This window comes from Halichoeres trimaculatus, unplaced genomic scaffold (genome assembly GCF_033239565.1).
Source record: "Halichoeres trimaculatus isolate MK-OKI-2021-1 unplaced genomic scaffold, fHalTri1.1 fHalTri1_scaffold_11, whole genome shotgun sequence".
NCBI classification, from domain to species: Eukaryota; Metazoa; Chordata; class Actinopteri; order Labriformes; family Labridae; genus Halichoeres; species Halichoeres trimaculatus.
The window spans coordinates 8,413,556-8,432,124 of record NW_027437189.1 but is presented as its reverse complement, the minus strand read 5'-3'; the positions used below and the strand labels follow the sequence as shown (position 1 = coordinate 8,432,124).

Sequence of the window (18,569 nt, the reverse complement as noted above, 5' to 3'; positions counted from 1 at the left end):
GGCATCTGTTCCACCACTATTAAGCCCTTCCCGGTCATTAAATTTTAATGGAACATTGATTTTATGCTGGAACTAGTCTTTCTGAGCGACTCAAAAGCGGGAGAAAAATATGGAACAAAATAAAAATGAATCATGACAGCGGACAGGGATTATTATTCTGGGGCTTTTCTTGATTGGTTTCCAGGGAATATACAACACTTGAATTCAATCGTTTGTGTCCTTCAGTGTCCTCCAGCAGCACAGCAGCAGCATAATGAGACAGCAGGCAGAGCGGAGCAGAGCAGAGCAGAGCAGGGACACTTTGCTGCACTTTCATCCCTTTAACACTGCACAGCACAGATTGCCATGGCTGTCGTTGCACGCTTCTGTGCTTCTCTTGTTTCTAAAGTTGAACAAATAAGTGCAGAAATGGTGAAGTTTGAATCTCCTCTTGATTCTTCGCTGCAGACTACGCATCAACATTCATGTGCGTACTCCCTCAAACTTTACCCTGGCAGATGTTGTCCCTTATCACATTTTATGATGAAAGTAAATAACTGATTTCATTACATGGCAGCGGACTATAAAATGGGGACCCATGCAATCCAATTACTACACCCGAGGTTGTGCTGTGTGTGTAAGAACAAGCAGAAATGAGTGATCAGCACCAGTAAGCAGACGGGCAGGCAGGGGAACTGTAGCTCACCCCTCATACATGCTCCTCCTCACCGCCTTACACACACACACACACACACACACACACACACACACACTTTCAGAGCACATTAGGTTAATTATTTAAAATATCCTGCAAAATTGAGCACACCACACACTCACTTCAGAGATATTGACCTGAGTACACCATCATCCTCTGAGTAACTGAGAGGAAATGTAACTGCGCTTTGATGGGGTGAGGGGTTGCAGAAAGGTTACTGCTCGGATTTTCCTACGGCAGCAGAAACGACACAAAGCAGAGGACAGAACTCTATAACATAGAAAATAAGGCTATTTATTTAGAGCTGTATTTATCCTGAACTGCTGCTCCGCACTGATAAATCTCCTCTACCTCAAAGTGAATAAAGAGATAAGGGGACAAAAATCTGCATAAGTACAAATGAGATTTTTTTCACAGTCAAGTTCAAAAGCGCAGATGTATTTTTACTGCTCTTGGTTTCTTTCAGATCCTCAATGAGGACACTGCAACTCCCACATCCTTTGAAAAGATAAACTGTTGGAGCAATCAACTGATTGTTGCATTGTTGGAGAAAAAATAATGAACAATTTTAATCCTTGGTAATCATTCTGTTTGGAAAAGGAGGCAAACTTTGAGCTTCTGACACATTAATGTCTGCCTGTCAGATGGCACACTGAATATCTATAGAATGATGGATTTCAGGGATACTGTGACAAACATTTCTCACTATTCACTTAAAACTTTAATCATTAAATCAAGAACATGAAGGATCTTAAAGATCAGTTGGTTTAAATTGCTTTTTTTTCACCGCACAGTGTTTATTTGCAGTCTGGTCTGCAACACCACAGCCAGAGAAAAAAACTCCTATGCTTAATAAATGTCCATCCAATGATAAATTATTACCTATTATTACCTAATTGCTTAATTTGTGTTAAATCTTAAATACACTTCTCTGTCTTGGTCAAAACTTCCAAAGTGTGTTTTTTCAAAACTTAAAACAAAACTTACGTGGACCTATTCATGAGCTCTTCAGGCATGTTATTATTCAATTTCAAAATAAAAGTGGCTTTAACGTGTTAAGACCCGAGCTTTTGTCTGGTGTGCAATTTTTAACTCACCTTGCTATTTAGGATAAGTAAGACCTGATAAGTATAATGACTAAATTTGGTCTTTGTACTGGAGGTTTTGTGTTAAGAGTTTATTATTAGTTGTTTGTTAGTAGTGTTATTGTACTTAAATATGTTGTTTTTTTTCACTAAAATGGGTTTAATGTTGTGATTTTGCCAAAAGATGAAGTGGGCAGTGTCCCTAAATATGATAAATTGGTCTAAGTTTAAAAATATGAAGTATTATGGGTCTGATAGGTAGAAATGTAATATCCATATATGTGGACGCTGTGTCTTAAGAAGTTAAACTTGACTCTAAAATACATTTGTATAAGCTCTCTTTTGTTTCCAGTTTAAATTTATGGTTAAAAAAACAGCAGTTCAGCTGCAACTGGTGTCCCTGAGTGTCTAACAGGTTATATAAGAAACAATAAGGAGTCTTTACAAGAAGCCTCTCTCTGACCCTCCTCATACACCTGGCGCCATCTGTTGGCCACTTACCAAAAGTTGGAACCAAAATCAACAACAAAAACCAGCTCTGCTTGGTGAGGACAGAGGCATAGTTTAAACTGGTTAATTTAAATGCAAGATACTTTTTAATCAAGTTGATTTTTGTTATCTAAATTTTAATTAAACTATCTCTATCCATCTTGCATTTTATGTGTATTCATGCTGACCAAGGCAACTCAACAAGAGGTTAGTGAAAAACATTCAATTCAACCAGCCAGGGCCAACCAACTGTAACTGGCCCTTTAAGAGCTAACAGTTTGTCTTTTCACATTCTGCATCACAGGAGAGATGCTCATTAAAAGTGCCTCCATTCCTCACTGTTTCATCAAGTGAGACTGCCAAGCTCTTTAACTCAGTGTTCTTGATGTTTGTGCTGTTTGTGTAAAACCCATCTGTTTCCCCGTCTCTCTGTTGGCAGAGGGTCCACCTCATCCGTATGCTTCGCTTTTTGAAGTCATGTCAAAATCGCATTTTTATGCATCTAAGATATCCAACTTGTCATCAGCACTCAAGCAGAAGTCAAGGAGTGCATTCCTTAAATAGCTCCTTTTTCCTCTTTATATACAATGCATGCAGAAACACAGAGAGCAAAGAAATTACAGATGTAAGGTTTTCATCATCCAGTTCAGAGTCAAACAGAGTATTTCTAAGCTTTGTGTGTTTGTATTTATGTCTGGAGACTTGTGAATATATCCTGTTTTTCTTTTAAGGGTTAAGTTAATGAGCTGAAGTGTAAGTCTACAGCTTAATCCACATCTAAATAATCTCACTCCACTTCCTCTCTCTGGGGTGAGGTTAAGAGTGCAATTTCATTTCAAGGCAAGGAAGATCATTAAACAGAAATCCTGCTCTGAGCAGCCGCACTGGAAGAAGGAGTGAGTGCAGAAAGTAATTTCATAAGTTTAGGCTGCGAGAGCCACCAGTGAATAATCAACATCAGCGAAGGAATCGGTCACACTTTCAGTCACACGCCCAGCTACCTACATCCTCCGCCGCTAAACCGTGTCACCATTTCAGACACATTCATCTATCACAAAGCTATAGTTTGAAGACGGAAAAATCGCCGTCAGAATAATTATCACTTTAAAAGCATGTCAACGTGAAAAGAGAGGTGGAGAGATGGTATAAATAAATATAGCTCACTTCCCTGTCGGAAAGCTGGCAGGTAATTTTCTCCAGCTGCTCTAAGTGTGACAATCCCACGGGGACTGAAATCTAATATTAACAGCAAATCATTATGTGGGAACTGTTCTTCCGTGACCTGCCGCTGTACCTGTGTGACTAACTCAATCTAAGTAATTGAGATATGTTAGTGACTAGAATACAGTCCTGCTGTGACAGCAGAGGGTCACGCAGAGTGTAGTGGGACTCCAAACACACCTCAGCACTGGAGATGATTTACATGTCTATATGCTTTGACTGACAGAGTTTTTCTTTTTTTTTATCGTCATTTCGTGTGATGCTTGGCATCTTTTGGCGTGCGATAAAGTGCTTTTTGATTGACAGCAAAGAAACCACTTGAGTCTGACATTGTATAAATTGGTGGAGACCCAGGGGGGATATGTCACCTTACATATTTACTATAGTGAAATTATTTAGACAGAAACAGCAGTCATGCAGCCCGCGGCACGATCCATATCAGCACATTACAGTCTAATTGGAGAGTTTCAGTTATTTTACACTACAGTGTGTTGTCAGCTAAATTGCTCTTTAAGGGAAAAGAAATCTAAAGTGGCTCTTTGCCGAAATTACAAATAGATCTTTACTGTTGCTGTATAACAGAAAAAAGTGATTACACTCAGCGCAGCTCCTAAATCACAGGCTGTATTTTGTTCAGTTTAATCCTACAAGGATATATAATGTACAGATACAACAGTTAATGATTAAAAACTATATATAGACCTCCTTCATGTTGCCACTGATCCCCGTGTGACCAATTAATCAACATAAAAGACGCCGCCATTGTAGTTCAAAGTATTTGTAATAATTCAATATAATGGCCTGCCTCTCCTGTCCAAGAAATCATTTTTAATTGTCTCATTAGAAGATGCTGTAGCAGCGCGTTGGAGAAAACAACAATAGTTCTGTGTCTGCTCCACCACCACCACCACAGATCTTTGAAGCTTTCCACTTACCTGTGCGATGCTGCCGGCCCAGACGTCCTTTTTGCGTGTGTGTGTGTGTGTGTGTGTGTGTGTGTGTGTGTGTGTGTGTGTGTGTGTGTAACCACAGCAACCTGGATGGCTCTTTGAATTCCCTGCAAAAATAGAAAATCACCAACCAGCAGACTTTGAAGACGGAAGCCTATATCACGCAACAGTCGACAACACAAAACACTGACCTCATTAAAAACTATTGTCACCAAAGGACTGTGAGCTCGTCGCTGCTTCTTTCAACTGCCTGACTAATTGCTGGAATGAATTTTAATGAGGAACACTTTGGTCGTGATGTGAATAAGTTGTTGAAGAAAAGCGGTGAAGTTTGTGTTTAGTGCTACATATACATATGCCAAGAAAAGCTCAGCAGCTTCTGACCAATAAAGGCATGTTTACACGCCAAGACGCTAGCTTGTTAACCCTCATGTTGAGTTTGACAGCTCAGGAACATGCTTAACTTTATCATCAGATTGATGATACATTACGCCTCCTGAGTGCACAGCTTTTGTACATGATTTTAGAAGTGGTTCTGTCATCAGTATTTTTGAGATGAAAAGTCTATTTGGCTTCTTCTTTTAAAAAGAGGAATAAAATTGTTGAGGTAAAATTAAAATAGCAATTTATGCCATTGTGTCAACACAGGAAGGTATATAGTCTGTAGGATACCATAACACCCAGGATAATAATTTAAAACTCAGATACGTTGAGTTTTCCTCTCTCCTTGGATATGATGATTAGTGACTTCTATGATGGGCTGCATGATGGTGCAGTGGTTAACACTGTTGCGTAACAGTAAGAAGGCCTCCTGGTTCAATTTCCTGGCCTAGCATCTGAGTTAAGTTTGCTTCTTAAACTCTGGCTTCCTCCTACATCAGGTCGATTGGGCAGTCTGAATTCCCTGTAGGTCAAAGTGTGACCAAACCCGCATGCAAAGACAGTTGGGATAGGCATGACCCCAGAATGAAAAGGTATTATGATGTATTATTTCTACGCTTTAGTCAGCTACTGTTCACTCAAACAAAGAAAAAAGTGTTTTAGATTTTTTTTGTCTTTTTTATGTTTTGGGGGGAAAAGAATCAGAACATCCAACTGTAGAAACGAATCCCAGTTTATGGTTGTAATTTAGGATTTTAAGATACATCTACTTGGGTATAAATTTATTCTTCTTAAGATTTTTTGCAGACTACTCATTATTAAAATTTGTTTTCTGCAGTTTCAGCAACTGTTTCGCTAGATTTTTTTAACAAGACTTTGATATATCTGGGTTTACGGTGAAACCCTCAACAAAGGTGATATGTACATTAAAATATGTAGCAGTTTACCGACTATTTAAAGATGCTTTCATGAATAATTCCATATGATGTAACTGAATGATTTAAACCAGCTTTATGGTAGAGATGCACCGATCCGATCCTGGTATCAGGTATCAGGTATCAGCCCCGATACGGTCCCTAAAAGCTGGATCGGGTAGAGGTGGGAAAGGATCAATCCAAGCTTGGCACCAAAGCTAAACTATGATTTAGTATACAGGGTATAAAAATGTACAATAAAATAGTAATTTCTGTAAGTTCTGAAGCTTTGTTTTAAACAAACTGCTGTTTAACATTTAAACACTTCAGTTTAAGAAAATATCCACTTCAGTAATTCCAAATATACACATTTTTTGTCTTTTACTCAAAATATTCCCAGTCTTTTCCCACAGTAGGGCATGAAGGTTATTATTTAACATTGGTATCACATCAGTATCGGTATCGGTCGATACCCAAAACCCATGTATCAGTATCGGGACATGAAAAGTTGGATCAGTGCATCACTACTTTACAGTGTTTCACACCAGGGTTGATTGGAAAATACTAATTTTGCTAAATATATATATATATATATATATATATATATATATATATATATATATATATATATATATATATATATATATATATATATATATAACAAGCTTTAAAAAATGCTCTTCTAGCTCAGCATACACAACCTGCCTCATTTACGCCACATTCATAAGTTTCCACAAGTACCGCTAGCTTGTTTTGAGCGGACATTGGCTTTAAGAGGCTGATGGCAGAGAAACTTCTGAGGTGGTACCCCAAAAAGGGATCAAATTTAAACTTACCTCTTCTTTGAGAACTGGAAACTTGACTCCTATTGACTGAAGTGCTTGTAAAGCATCTTTTTGGGTGAGCAACGTTTAGCAAAGTAGTCACCAAATGACCCGCGAGGATGATGTAGTATGCTGAAGTTAGTTAGCTAGTACGTTCGCACCTAATTAGGACCAGTTTGACAAAACATCACATAATTTTAATCTCTAACTAAATTTCACTACTAAAGTCTTTCTTAAACATTAATTTCAAACGTAAACACGGATAATTCAGCGTATTTCTTCCGTTGTTAAAAGTTTTTATGGCTCTTTGAACGTCAAAATAAGATTTTCTACGGTTCAAAGGGGGCGTTACTTCTCGGTGATTGACAGCTCCAATGACCAATCATAATCCTCCACTGATGACAAACGCATTACGCACCACGTAAACAAACCAGTGTCCAGGAAGTAGCTTACAGAAATATTCACGTGGAAAAGGATAACTTCTTGAAGCTTAATGTTTCGGTTTTGTCACGACAGCAATACTCGAGTGAAGTTTTTAGTTTCATCTTTTAGAGCCAGAAACATGTCGAAAGAGTCCGTTAAATCTGGAGAGTCATCGAAGGACGCCAACAGGTCCATTCACTCCGACAGCGTCGAGGAGGTTCACAACGTTCCCATGGACATCATCATCAGGCCGATACCCCCTGAACTGGATGAGATGAAAGTTCAAAGTCTGATGAATACAATAAAGGTAAGGATTTCTAATGTTTGGAGTAAATATCTGAAGACATGGTGAGGATAGACGCAGTGCAGTCTCGTCACTGGTGTTGTTTAAGACATGTATTGTGAAATGATGATTTTCACGTATTTTGGTTATTCTGATAGCCTATGTCAAACTGATTCATTATTTTTATCTATTTTCAAATGTTTAAAGTTTTAATGTGTCTTACTATCAATGATGCAATGAAACTTTTAAGTTTTTATTTAAGGAGGCTAATAGTTGTAAATAATTATGTTTATTTTAATTTTAAACAGCCTTATCTACTTACTTTTGATGGGACTACCTGCAATCTTTAGTAGCAAGTCACTTGTGCTGTAAACTTAAGGTTTAAAACTGGCGCTTGTGAGACTTCAATACTTTGCTGTACTCATTGCATTGGGATGCTTGGGGGCAGGACTAGTATGTCATATCTTAAGGCTTATGTGGCAAAGGGATTTACAATGTTTCTTAACTTGGCAGCTTTTAGAGACCTGACCTGACAAATTTTAAGGAATTAAAATGTTGACTTTGAAGGTATAACACCTAGAATTGCCCCTGATAGGCAAATAAAAGCAGTTTTGCTTCTAATTTTGAAGGTTCAAATTTCCTTGACATCATGTTAACTTTATGCAAACTTGACACACTCAGGGCCTGGCTCCCTATAAACTGTCAACCAAGAATCTTTTGATCAACTTATAACAGTTTACATGCTGTGGATCTTACATAATGTATTTTTCTCTGCTCTGAGCCTTTACTGTACACTTTAACAAACTATATGTCTGTCCTTTCAGGAGACAGCAGATGTCAGCATTGTTCCTCCCATTGATGTGCTCTGGATCAAAGGCAGAGAGGGGGGAAATTATTTCTACTCTTTCGGAGGCTGCCACAGGTTTGCTGCCTATCAAAGGTTAAACATGCCAACTATCCCAGCAAAACTCATCAAGTCAAATGTGTCAAACCTCAGCACCTACCTGGGGGCTTCAACCCCTGATTTGCGGTGATGACTGAGCATTTCAGTTTATTTTTAAAGAGTGGATTCAGAAGACTCTCACAGACTCTGATTTTACAGCTGCTGACTGCAGAGAAAATGATCTACCAGCAGGGGGAAATGTAACTCTTTAGCTTAAAAGAAAGAACTTTTTTGTCCCTTTCGGATTCATAAACTGTAATCCAGGGTACACATGTGTACACATGTCTCCATTTATTCCTGTTGTATGTCTTTTTGAGCAGTTACATTTCTTTAGGCGTGTCTTTGTCTTCTTTTAAAATATGGAGCAAAATGGATTGAAAAATAAGTTGTTACTTGTCACAGTGGAAACTTCCATTATAAATGTGGTGGTGACTCATTGACCCAACATGCTCGGTCTTATTGTACTTCCACTACACACTTCTAAATGAACGACTTAGTATCTGTTACTCATTGGGTGTAGCCTTTAAAAGATAACTTTAATAAAAGATTTTTTTGTACATTGCAGCAAAATGTCTCCCATGGAAAGAAGAGTTTGCATGAACAAGTTTGCATGGAACAAGTTTGCTTTGACAGCTCCTTGAAGTGTCATCAGATGTATATTTAAAAAAAAAACTGATTGATGACTTTCTTACACTTCCATAGTACAAATGTAGCCCACGTGGAGGATGTAGACAGCAGTTTTTTCTATCCTTTAAGCTTATGGGAAGAGCTTGTGATCTGTGTTGAATTTGACCAACTTTGTGGACAAAATGGGATCATTCATCAGGAAACTGATGTTTTCCTGTGCTGTTAAAGTGCTACTTTTTAATATTCTCATCCTATTGAAGTCAAATGCATCAGGTATTGAGAATCTTGCCTTTGGAAAATGTTGTGAATAACTTAACCTGACACCGTCTGTGCTGCAGGGATTTCAGGCATTTTTAAGCAGACAATCAGTGTTGTCTCTGATGGTCTTGTTAGCTCCAGCAGTAGTTCATAACCAGCTAAAAACTCCCCACAGGAGCATTAACATGCAAAACAATAACTAAGACTGCTAGGTGCACTGAACAGGCCCACACCTCCAGGCATGTTGGGGTGCGTTGCATGTCAGGGTTTGTTGCAGGTCAGGGTGTGGCACTTTTACTGTCTTTAGCAGAGACAGAACTGTTTTAATGGAGCAGATTTTTTTTCTGTTTTACACTCACTATGGAGTGAGAGCACGTTTTAACTCAGTGCTATTCTACTGAATTATACTATATATGACTTTATGTGTGTAGACCAGCAGGTTGGGGTGTAACATGGAAAAACATATCTCAACAATTCTGACCTGACATTATCAGTCTCTTAAGAGTTTAAAAATTTGAATGATCAAAGCATCAAAGCATTTCACCAACATGTCGATGTCATACTCCTGCCTGTATTATCGCACAGCAAAATTGCATGAAGTCAAAACCAGGGTGGTACATGTGCCAGAAATTCAGACACACCCACAAAATGAACTGTTTGGAGTTGATTGTGAAGCAAATGAAAGAATAATCATCACAGTTTTTAGTTGAAATCAACTGCCAGTTTAATCATCATGCAATGACCATACACTGAAAGAATTTATAGCCGCGAATCACAATTCAGAAAACAGGACAAAAAAAGAAAAAAGTGCACAACTAACAAGCTGTGAGAAAAGGTTTTGCAGGTACAGCAAGAATTACAACATCCCCTTCCCCTTCAAGATCATGCACATTAACTTTCCCATCTGATTATACAAACACAATGCATCCAAAATAGTGACAGTATCAGCAAAAACTGGAAAAATCACCCTCACTTCACCTCTCAGTGAGTTGAGTGAGTTTGGTGAACTAGTGACAGAAGTGGATTGGATGAAGGCTTTGTCTAAGATAACAGTGTAGGTCAATGAACAGTGAATAACGTTACTTTTTCCCGTCTGCAGTCTTTCCCTCATCTCCTGTCTTCCCCTCGTCTCCAGTCTTCCCCTCCTCTGCCTGGTTATCTGATGTCCACAGGGTCAGGTTGTCCCTTAGCAGTTGCATGATCAGGGTTGCGTCTGCAGTATCCTCGGTGTTGTCAAGTTCAGCAATGGCAGCATCAAACGCCGCCTTTGCCAGGTCGCATGCCTCCTTCTGTTTGTTGAGGATTTCATAGTAGAAGACGGAGAAGTTGAGGGCCAGGCCAAGCCGGATCGGGTTCGTCGGCGGCATCTCTGCCTCGCTAGTTTCAAAAGCTTTTCTGTATGCTTCCTCAGCTTTATTCACATCGTCCTTATTATCATCTGGGTTAATCTCAGACAGGTATCTGTAATAGTCGCCTTTCATTTTCAGGTAGAACACCTTGTTTTCAGCATTAGATGCAGAGGGAATGAGATTTTTGTCCAGAAGCTGAAGCACAACTTTGCAGATGTCCTGCAGTTCTTTTTCAATCTTCTTCCGGTATTCACTCACACACGCCTTTTCTGCGTCGCTGATCTCAGTCTTTTGCTGAATGCTGGACAGAAAGCGCCAAGCCGAACGGCGTGTTCCCACCACATTCTTGTAGGCGACAGAGAGAAGGTTGCGCTCCTCATTTGACAGCTCCTGTTCCATCTCTGTCAACGTCTTCATGGTTTCAGCCATTTCTTCATAGCGCTCGATTTGTTCAGCAAGCTTGGCTTTGTGTACCAGACTGGGCCTCTCCATTTTCTAGAAGAAGTGTTAGCTTCAAACCCCTCTTTCTCTGAGCTATCGAACCTTCGTTCTCTGTCTCGCTCTGCGGATTGTTCAAGGCAGGGCAAACTGATTCATGTGTCAAGTGGAGAAACCTCACTAACCTCACTAGTTGAGACACGCTCCTGTAGCAAGGCTAAACGTAACACAGTCACACCTAACATTTAAGAATCAAGATCAACCGGAAATTCCAGTTATTATCCAGAGTCATGACAAGACTAGTGATAAATCAAGTAGAGATGACAAACCTCAGTCACTGATTCATAACTGAATCTTTAGCTCTGAGTCAGAAAAGATGATAAGAACCAGGCACACAGTCTGCCTCTGTTTGATATTTCACCACTTGCTTGAAACAAGGTGCGGTTTTTTAAGTACTCTGTTCTTTTGCTAAGGGATCTGATTATCCTCTGACATGTTGCATCCAACAAGCTCATTTTTGTCCTTTTATAATTCGAGGAAGGTGCAGCAATTTGTTTTCAGGCCTCTCACAGAGGCTGCAGACAGAAAGGCTGAAGTCTCACTCTCACTTTTCTTCCTTACTTTTGCCCGCAGAAGCTTTTCGCTCAGGTCGTGGCATGATTGACTGTCTGACTGTCATTGATGCAGGGCGAGGCAAGATGCGGCATCTGAAACTTGCATTGTCTGTGCTTGAGAAGGGCGGTGACCGAGTGGCTGTTGGAAAAAAAAAAAAAGATATGAGAGCAACTTTTTTTTCAAATGAGGCGTCTCCACACATCAAAACCCTGAGGTTTCTCATGCTTGGTGTGCAGATTTCAGTAAAAAGGAGGTGTAAAAAAAATACTAACATATCTGTTTACAATTCTTTTATGAAATTGAATGCATTTTATTGGTGATTTAAACTTATTTGCACCAAAAGATGACTCATTTTCTCTAAAACATATATATAGAATTGTATGATATTGTTTTGCTCTGGAGAGGTGTGCTTAGGTGCAGTACTCTTCACGCTCGATCACAGTGCATGGTGTATACCCCATGATGTATGATCACTGCTCCTCTAGACAAATGTTCTTAACAATAAGGGGGTGTTAGAGGGCTTAATGACTTTATTTAGTTCCTGGTACTTCTGGTCAAAAAACAGACCTTATGTGACTTTCTGTCTCTTCTTCCCCCTGTGTGCATTATTCCCTATTCATACCTTACACAGATTAGAGAACAGGGCACACAGGGATGTCTCCACTCTAAAAGAGCATGTGACATGACATAACCAAGCATTTATCCTAGTCCAGAAATGGGGCTGCTGCTGTTAGATAACGTGGCTCCTACATGAGAACTCATATTGAAGGCCTTTGGACTGCAGTTGTTCATGAAAAGGAAAGAGTAATCATTTGTTTGGCTGCTTAGGTTCCCATGACTAAACAATCTCAGCATTTCATGGAAATTTCCCTCCTTTAATGGCTTGTGTCTAATGTGGAGTTACCTACCGGGAGTGGAGTCTTCAAGGCGTGGTACCTGTTGTTTTTGGAAGACGCACATATTTACTACTATGCTCATGCCTCAGAAGTTGCCAGCTTCTGATACACTTTTAAAAAATACTCACACACAAGCATAGAGTCCTCAGAGAGCTGCACAGAAATGCATCGCTCTGCCAGAATACCTACTTTGTCTTGAAGCAGTCATCAGCAGATGGTTTAAGTTTCTCTGTCACTCTATCAAAGGACTCTGTTGATCAGCCAACATACTTTGTCTTACCAATATATCCCTTGAATCCTGCTTTAATTATTTCTGTCACTGCCTTTATACTTAATCCAGGGGATATCACTTCTTTTTGACACCTTACAAATTCACTTTAGTAATGTCCTGTTATCACAAAACCTTTCTGTAACTGACAGGACCAGAGTTAGGATGGGCTCAGACTGCTGAAGTTTCATCTCAGAATATTTTACCTTCTTCATCTATCCTTTCTAATGTAAATTATCAAGTCAGAGGAGTTAGAGCGTACAGCCAAATCAAAGACTGTTAAACACATGGGTGTAGCCCATGTGCCCAGAGTTTTATAGCCCAACATCAGGGGTTGCCTTTTTTTGAAATACTGACTGCAGGTGATTCAGTAAGAGGCAAAGAGGTGGAGTTAAGGCCTTTAGCCTGTCTGCAAACAGTAACAGGGTGTCTGCCTGACTGATAAAGCAGCCATCCCCATAAAACCCCTAAGTATTATATCTCCAAAATAATAAAAAATGTATAATTTAACTCCAGTACAGTGTGTGCCGAGAGAAGAGGGCGCTGTTATTTTCAAATAACTGTTGAATTATAAAGAAATAAATACTTCTTGACTGTTATGTAATCTTAAAAAGTTTCTTTTCCATTGTTTTGACCAGAAGTCATCTGTAGGAAATCTGAAAGCTGCTAGCTTTTTCTATTAGATAACATGAAAACTTTCAAAACTAAAAAAGCACTCAGAGAGCGCAGACCTCCACCAAGCATATTGTGATTGTCATGCAACACTTAAGTCCTACTTTAATGTTATACTCCCTTTCAGCAGACTGTCTGCTACAATTTGGTGTTAGATGCAGGCTTGTATGATAATTTGTTACATTACAGTAACCTTAGTATCCAGAATATTGGCAGGATCTGGATCGTACTTTTACATCTGTCAGAAATTATCTTGACTTTGTCTTGTGTTGTTTTGCAAAGCAATCCGACCATTTATCATGGAGTTATATACACATATGGTGAAAATGGCCCTGTCTCACAATGATTAAGTATCCTTTAAAAAAAATCCTGGATCCAGACGGGGATCCGGATCACCTCCAAAGTTTAATCACTTCTTCCTCATCCCATTTTGAACATTTCCTGAAAATTTCATCAAGATCTGTTAGTGACTTTTTGAGTTATGTTGTTCACAGACAGACAGATGGACAGACTCTCCCAAAACCATGACCTCCTTGGCGGAGGTAATAACACAAGAGAGCATAAGTTGCCAGTAAAACAGGTGTGGCACTGTGTGATTCATAACTGAAGCTCAAAGAATTCTTGGAAAAAGTATTAGGAAAAAAAGCTTTAAAAAAATGAGGTTTAGTGCAGATCTTATACTTAGATAATTTTGTATATCATATTCAACTAAACTTCTTAACCCTTCTTCATGGGCCTTGTATTTTAAGACCAGAGGTGACGGCTTGAGCTTAATCCAGCAGCACCAGCCCAAACACGCTGCTCAGCTTGGCCCTGCTCTTTCCTGCATTTTAGTATCAGGGCTAGCATAAAGGGGGCTGGAGCTAATTGTTGAGCCAACTCAGGGTGTTTAATTTGATGAAGGATCAGTGTTTAGAGGTAATAACTCAACCCTGCAGGCATTAGGGTCCATGTGGTATAGGAGGAAGAACTCTTGGGTCGTCACCTGGAGCTTGATTAAACAGAGTCTGGGTCTGTTAAAGGTGGCAGCACTGTTTGGATTGTGGTAGTAATTAACCATGTGGTAATTCGTGGGACTAGGCCTCTGTGGGCTACTTTTTGAAAACAGAGGGGAGAAACTATTCAGATTTATTTTTCCTCCACCTTTATTCAAATCCAATAGATTTTCATTTTTTTTCACCAGGCGAGATAAAAATGCCAAGTTTGTTGAGTGTTTGGGTTTTGATACAGATAAGTCAAACAGAGGTTGTAAAAATTGCAGAATCTACCAATCCACTCAGGATTGGAGGATTTCACAATGTTTTTTTCTGCTCTAAATTCCTGTTTGTTGTTGACGCTTTCCTCTCGACCAGCCCTGCTATTAAATCAAGTCAGTTCCTTTTCCCTTTAGTAATGGAGGAAGGAACTGTAGGTTTGATACGTGTAAACTATACATCTAAGGTCAGTACACAGAGACGAGGCCTTTCCGACATCAGTGGCTTCACAATACAGGCTCCGAGCTGCTTGATGGTCTCCCTTTGTAGCCATCGAGGAAATGAAGGGAGAGACCTGGGGCAGCTTTTACCGACCGGCCCTAAAGGACTCTAAATTTTCTCCTCTGAATCGTCGCGTGTGAGAAGACTTCCTGTGGCTCGCTGACTGTCTGGAAGTAACCATATCCTCAAAGGCTTTCTGACACGCAACACCGGTATGAAAACATATATTGCACCTGTTGCTTTCTGGGACTGTTTCCATGGGTGGCTCTGTACGCTTTATCGTTGGGGATTAAACAGATCAAGGGGTTTTAGGGGGCTAAGAAGAGGAAGTGTTTGTGGTCACTTTCACAAATGGATTTGGGACATGTAATAAAACTTTCCAGTAGCTTTAATAATTGATACATTAAATCAACTTTGTTACTTCTTTATTTTTTGCTCCGATGGTTCAAAGCAGCACACAACTTCACAAACAGGAATGAAAATAGGATATTAGGTCCTGGTTAAAAAGAAGCAGATAAAACAAAAAAAAGATGTCACACAGAAGTTATAACTAAAATTTTCTCCGTAATAAAAGTCACTTAACATAATACACAACACTGCAAAAAGTCAAAACTAAGCAACTAATTTTGTGTGATTTTAAAAAAGGTCTTACCACAAACAGCACAAGCATTACCAACCTGACATATCCAGGTAAAGATATTATTTTAGGACATCAAACACCAAAAATAAAACCTGATGTTCTCAAAATAACTAAATAAAAATCTCTCCATAAGATAAGAAAAACAATCTCATCAAGAAACCCAACACACATTTTCAAATCTCATATGCAGATTTATTTTTTTTATTCATTTCAAGCAATTCAGGGTTTAAATTAGTATAAAATATCTTGAAAAAGAGATTTTTCGTTTGTTTCAGTATTTGTAGTAAATATTTGTGAGAAATAAAAACGATTGTCTAAAAATCAATTTGATAATATTAAAATTACAAAAAATAAAAAAATCTGTGGTTGTGCATGTTATACATTCTTGTTTTGTTTGAGTCTGTGATCAGTTTATTTCCTGCAACTCCGTAAAACTTCATATACAAAAATAGTCAAATTGTTTTGGATGAAATTAAGCTTAATTATCATTTCCTAAAGAAAAAAAATACTTAGACAATAAATTATAGTTTGATATTTTACCTGAAAAGCATGATCAGTAGAGATAAATAGATATATAAACGTGTGAAAGTAGAGTAAAATAATAAACACTTTAAGGCTGAAGTACAGGGCTAACATGTGCAGCACCAAATGTGAAGTGAAGGCAAAAGCACAAGGAAAAATGGCAAAACAATAATAAATAAATTAAGATTTTTTTTTTCTGTATGTACTGTCATTCTGGTAATCTTTATTTCTGAAAGAAACCCTTAAAGGGGTCAACCATTGACCATGTGATCAAATCAAATCTGGCCCTCTACTGGTGTCACCCAAAATCCTTTTTAAAGGAATAATAATAATAATTAAAAAATTTAAAAAGATTTTTTAAAAAAAGCAAGAATAGATGAATTCACATGTTCAAAAGTTTTTATACACACTGTATGTGATCATTCTTTACAAGTCTTTACCTTTATTGTGAGTGTTTAGAGCCCCCTCTAGTGGCTGTACGTAGTTTGTGCATTTTATGCAACGAGATTTGACACTTGGATTTGTATTACTACAAAAACTGGAATTAAGACACAAAGAGATGAAGAAAAAAAAGATATTTTTGATGACTAAGATGGATTTTGGATTTTGTAGTTTTGTTGGATGCACCTCATTCTTCTCAGATAGTCACATCGAGCTCTGCAGCACAAAATCTTAACATTGTTATGTACAACTCTATCTTTTGGGAGGCAAAGTGATACAGTTATGAAGGAAATAAATAAATAAACAAAAATGTTTCCATCTCACCTGAAGAATCTCCCTCCTGTTAAAACAGATCTCACACTATTGTTCCTGTGGCCAAAGCTTTCAAACCAGATCCTCTCAGAGTTTGGGTCCCTGACTGGATGATGACTTCTCACAGCTTCCTATCTGGAATTCCCTCAGACCACTGGTGGCTGCAGGCGTGTAATTTGGGCCAGATTTGCAACTCCGTATCCGCCCTCTGACCTCCCAACAGTGAGCTCCGTGACACAGTGAGTGTGAACCTCCATTTCTGGATGTATACACGTGGTACGACGGCAATATTTCACAGGGGCTTCAGGCGTACAGAGGGTCCATCTTCTTAGCTGTGCCATTCACACTGAACCACAGACTGAAAGCTCACCTTCTTAACCCCATGAAGAGATCAATATTTTTTTTGGATACTATGTTTAAAACAGCTGAAGGCTCTGAAAAAATGGGCTCTGCAAGTTTTGCCAAGAGACACTGGAACAGGAGTTTGCAGCATGGTGTTTTCTGGGAGAGTTTTCATCCGGAAGTTTCATTTTGAGGGAGGATTAAAGTAGCACTGTGTGTGTGTGTGCAGCCAGCTCAGAATAAACCATGCTCATTGTAATGAAGAAACATGTCTCCCTGTCATTGATGTCTTTTTAATAGTTTTTGGAAAACAATGGAGCGCAATCGCACAGAGGAATTAAACTATATCCGGCTCTGGCTGCACAGACGACACTTGCTTGTGAGATCAATCATTGTTGGTTTCCAGACTTCAATGGGATTGTTTGATTGTACCAAAAATCTAAAATAACAGCAGACCTGTTAAAAATAAGACTTAACCAGCTCTCCATGACAAAGATGGAGATCCTTTTTACTGTTTTCTTTTGTATTGTCTTGTGTATTATTCTTGAATCAACAGAGAAAACACCCATCTGTTAGGGAAACTGTGGTCCCAGTTGAACAGGAGGGGGAGAATCAGAATAATGGTCGACCAACAGCTTCAAACATGCTCAAACTGACCGGCTTTAGATGTAACTTCAAGAGATGGAGAGAGCATCAACCACATTTTTTAAAACACACTAAAGCATGTTTTTAAAGTTAGCGAAGACAACAGGGAAACAAAAGTTTCCAATCTGAATAATGTCAAAGCTACTTCTGCCACGCTAGCAGTCAAGTAGCATTTTTAGCCTTTAGCATTTTAAAGCCACTTAAAATAGCGCACAGACAGGAAAGTGAATGGACATGTTAGCCCAGGGGTCAACGACCTTTACTTTCATGGGAGCTGTTTTGCCTCAGCTCACCTGGATTAAAGTCACTCCAGAGCATCAAAATCAGAAAATAATTTGTATAAAACTTAAAACATATTTAAAATTTAGCTAGTAATAATCTAAGAAGTCTAAGAAGTTTTTTAGTTGATTTAATTGAAAAAATTATGTCTAAGTTAGTTTTTTTATTTAGAATAAAAATTGTAAATATTTCTGAAAACTTTAAAATGTAAAAAAAAATGGCAAAAATTGAAAAAAAAAGATATTTAAATAATTTGCAAACGTGAAAAAATAAAATAAAAATTGTTTTTTTTTAATAAATGAAATGAGTACATATTTAATTTTTTTTGGAAATTTGCAAAAAATTGCACTTTAGAAAAATCTAAAATTTGTAAAAAATTTGAAAAATGTAATTTCAAATATTTGCAAAAATAAAAAAGTGCAAAAATTCAGACACTTTTGAAATTTCTAAAATTTCTAAAATCTAAAAAGATAATAAATTTGCAAAAAAAATAATATTTTTCTTAAAGATAATTGACAGGGATACCATATATTAATAATATTGATTGCTAATGTCTTGCCACATATCAGCAGCATTTAGTTTT

General features: G+C 38.3%; 1 protein-coding gene, 1 long non-coding RNA gene and 1 pseudogene across 2 annotated transcripts; 1 reads left to right on the top strand and 2 right to left on the bottom strand.

The window, feature by feature from the left end:
* Positions 1–875: 875 nt before the first annotated feature.
* On the bottom strand, positions 876–6,927 carry LOC141799269 (uncharacterized). Its single transcript, XR_012599237.1, has 3 exons — positions 6,571–6,927; positions 4,425–4,546; positions 876–925 (listed from the first exon to the last, which is right to left on the bottom strand). It is a non-coding gene; the product is annotated as an uncharacterized LOC141799269 (long non-coding RNA).
* A 193-nt stretch (positions 6,928–7,120) lies between these two features.
* On the top strand, positions 7,121–8,298 carry srxn1 (sulfiredoxin 1 homolog (S. cerevisiae)). The gene is made up of 2 exons (XM_074680537.1): positions 7,121–7,288; positions 8,089–8,298. Exons 1-2 carry the CDS (start codon positions 7,121–7,123, stop codon positions 8,296–8,298), a joined length of 378 nt encoding a protein of 125 aa, XP_074536638.1.
* A 1,811-nt stretch (positions 8,299–10,109) lies between these two features.
* On the bottom strand, positions 10,110–11,010 carry LOC141799260 (14-3-3 protein beta/alpha pseudogene; annotated as a pseudogene).
* Between the last annotated feature and the right edge of the window lie 7,559 nt (positions 11,011–18,569).

Bases quoted from the DNA above. Each gene is read 5' to 3' on its own strand.
- srxn1 (XM_074680537.1), top strand. From the start codon at position 7,121: ATGTCGAAAGAGTCCGTTAAATCTGGAGAGTCATCGAAGGACGCCAAC. The intron at 7,289-8,088 runs GTAAGGATTTCT...CTGTCCTTTCAG, and splicing joins GTCTGATGAATACAATAAAG to GAGACAGCAGATGTCAGCAT.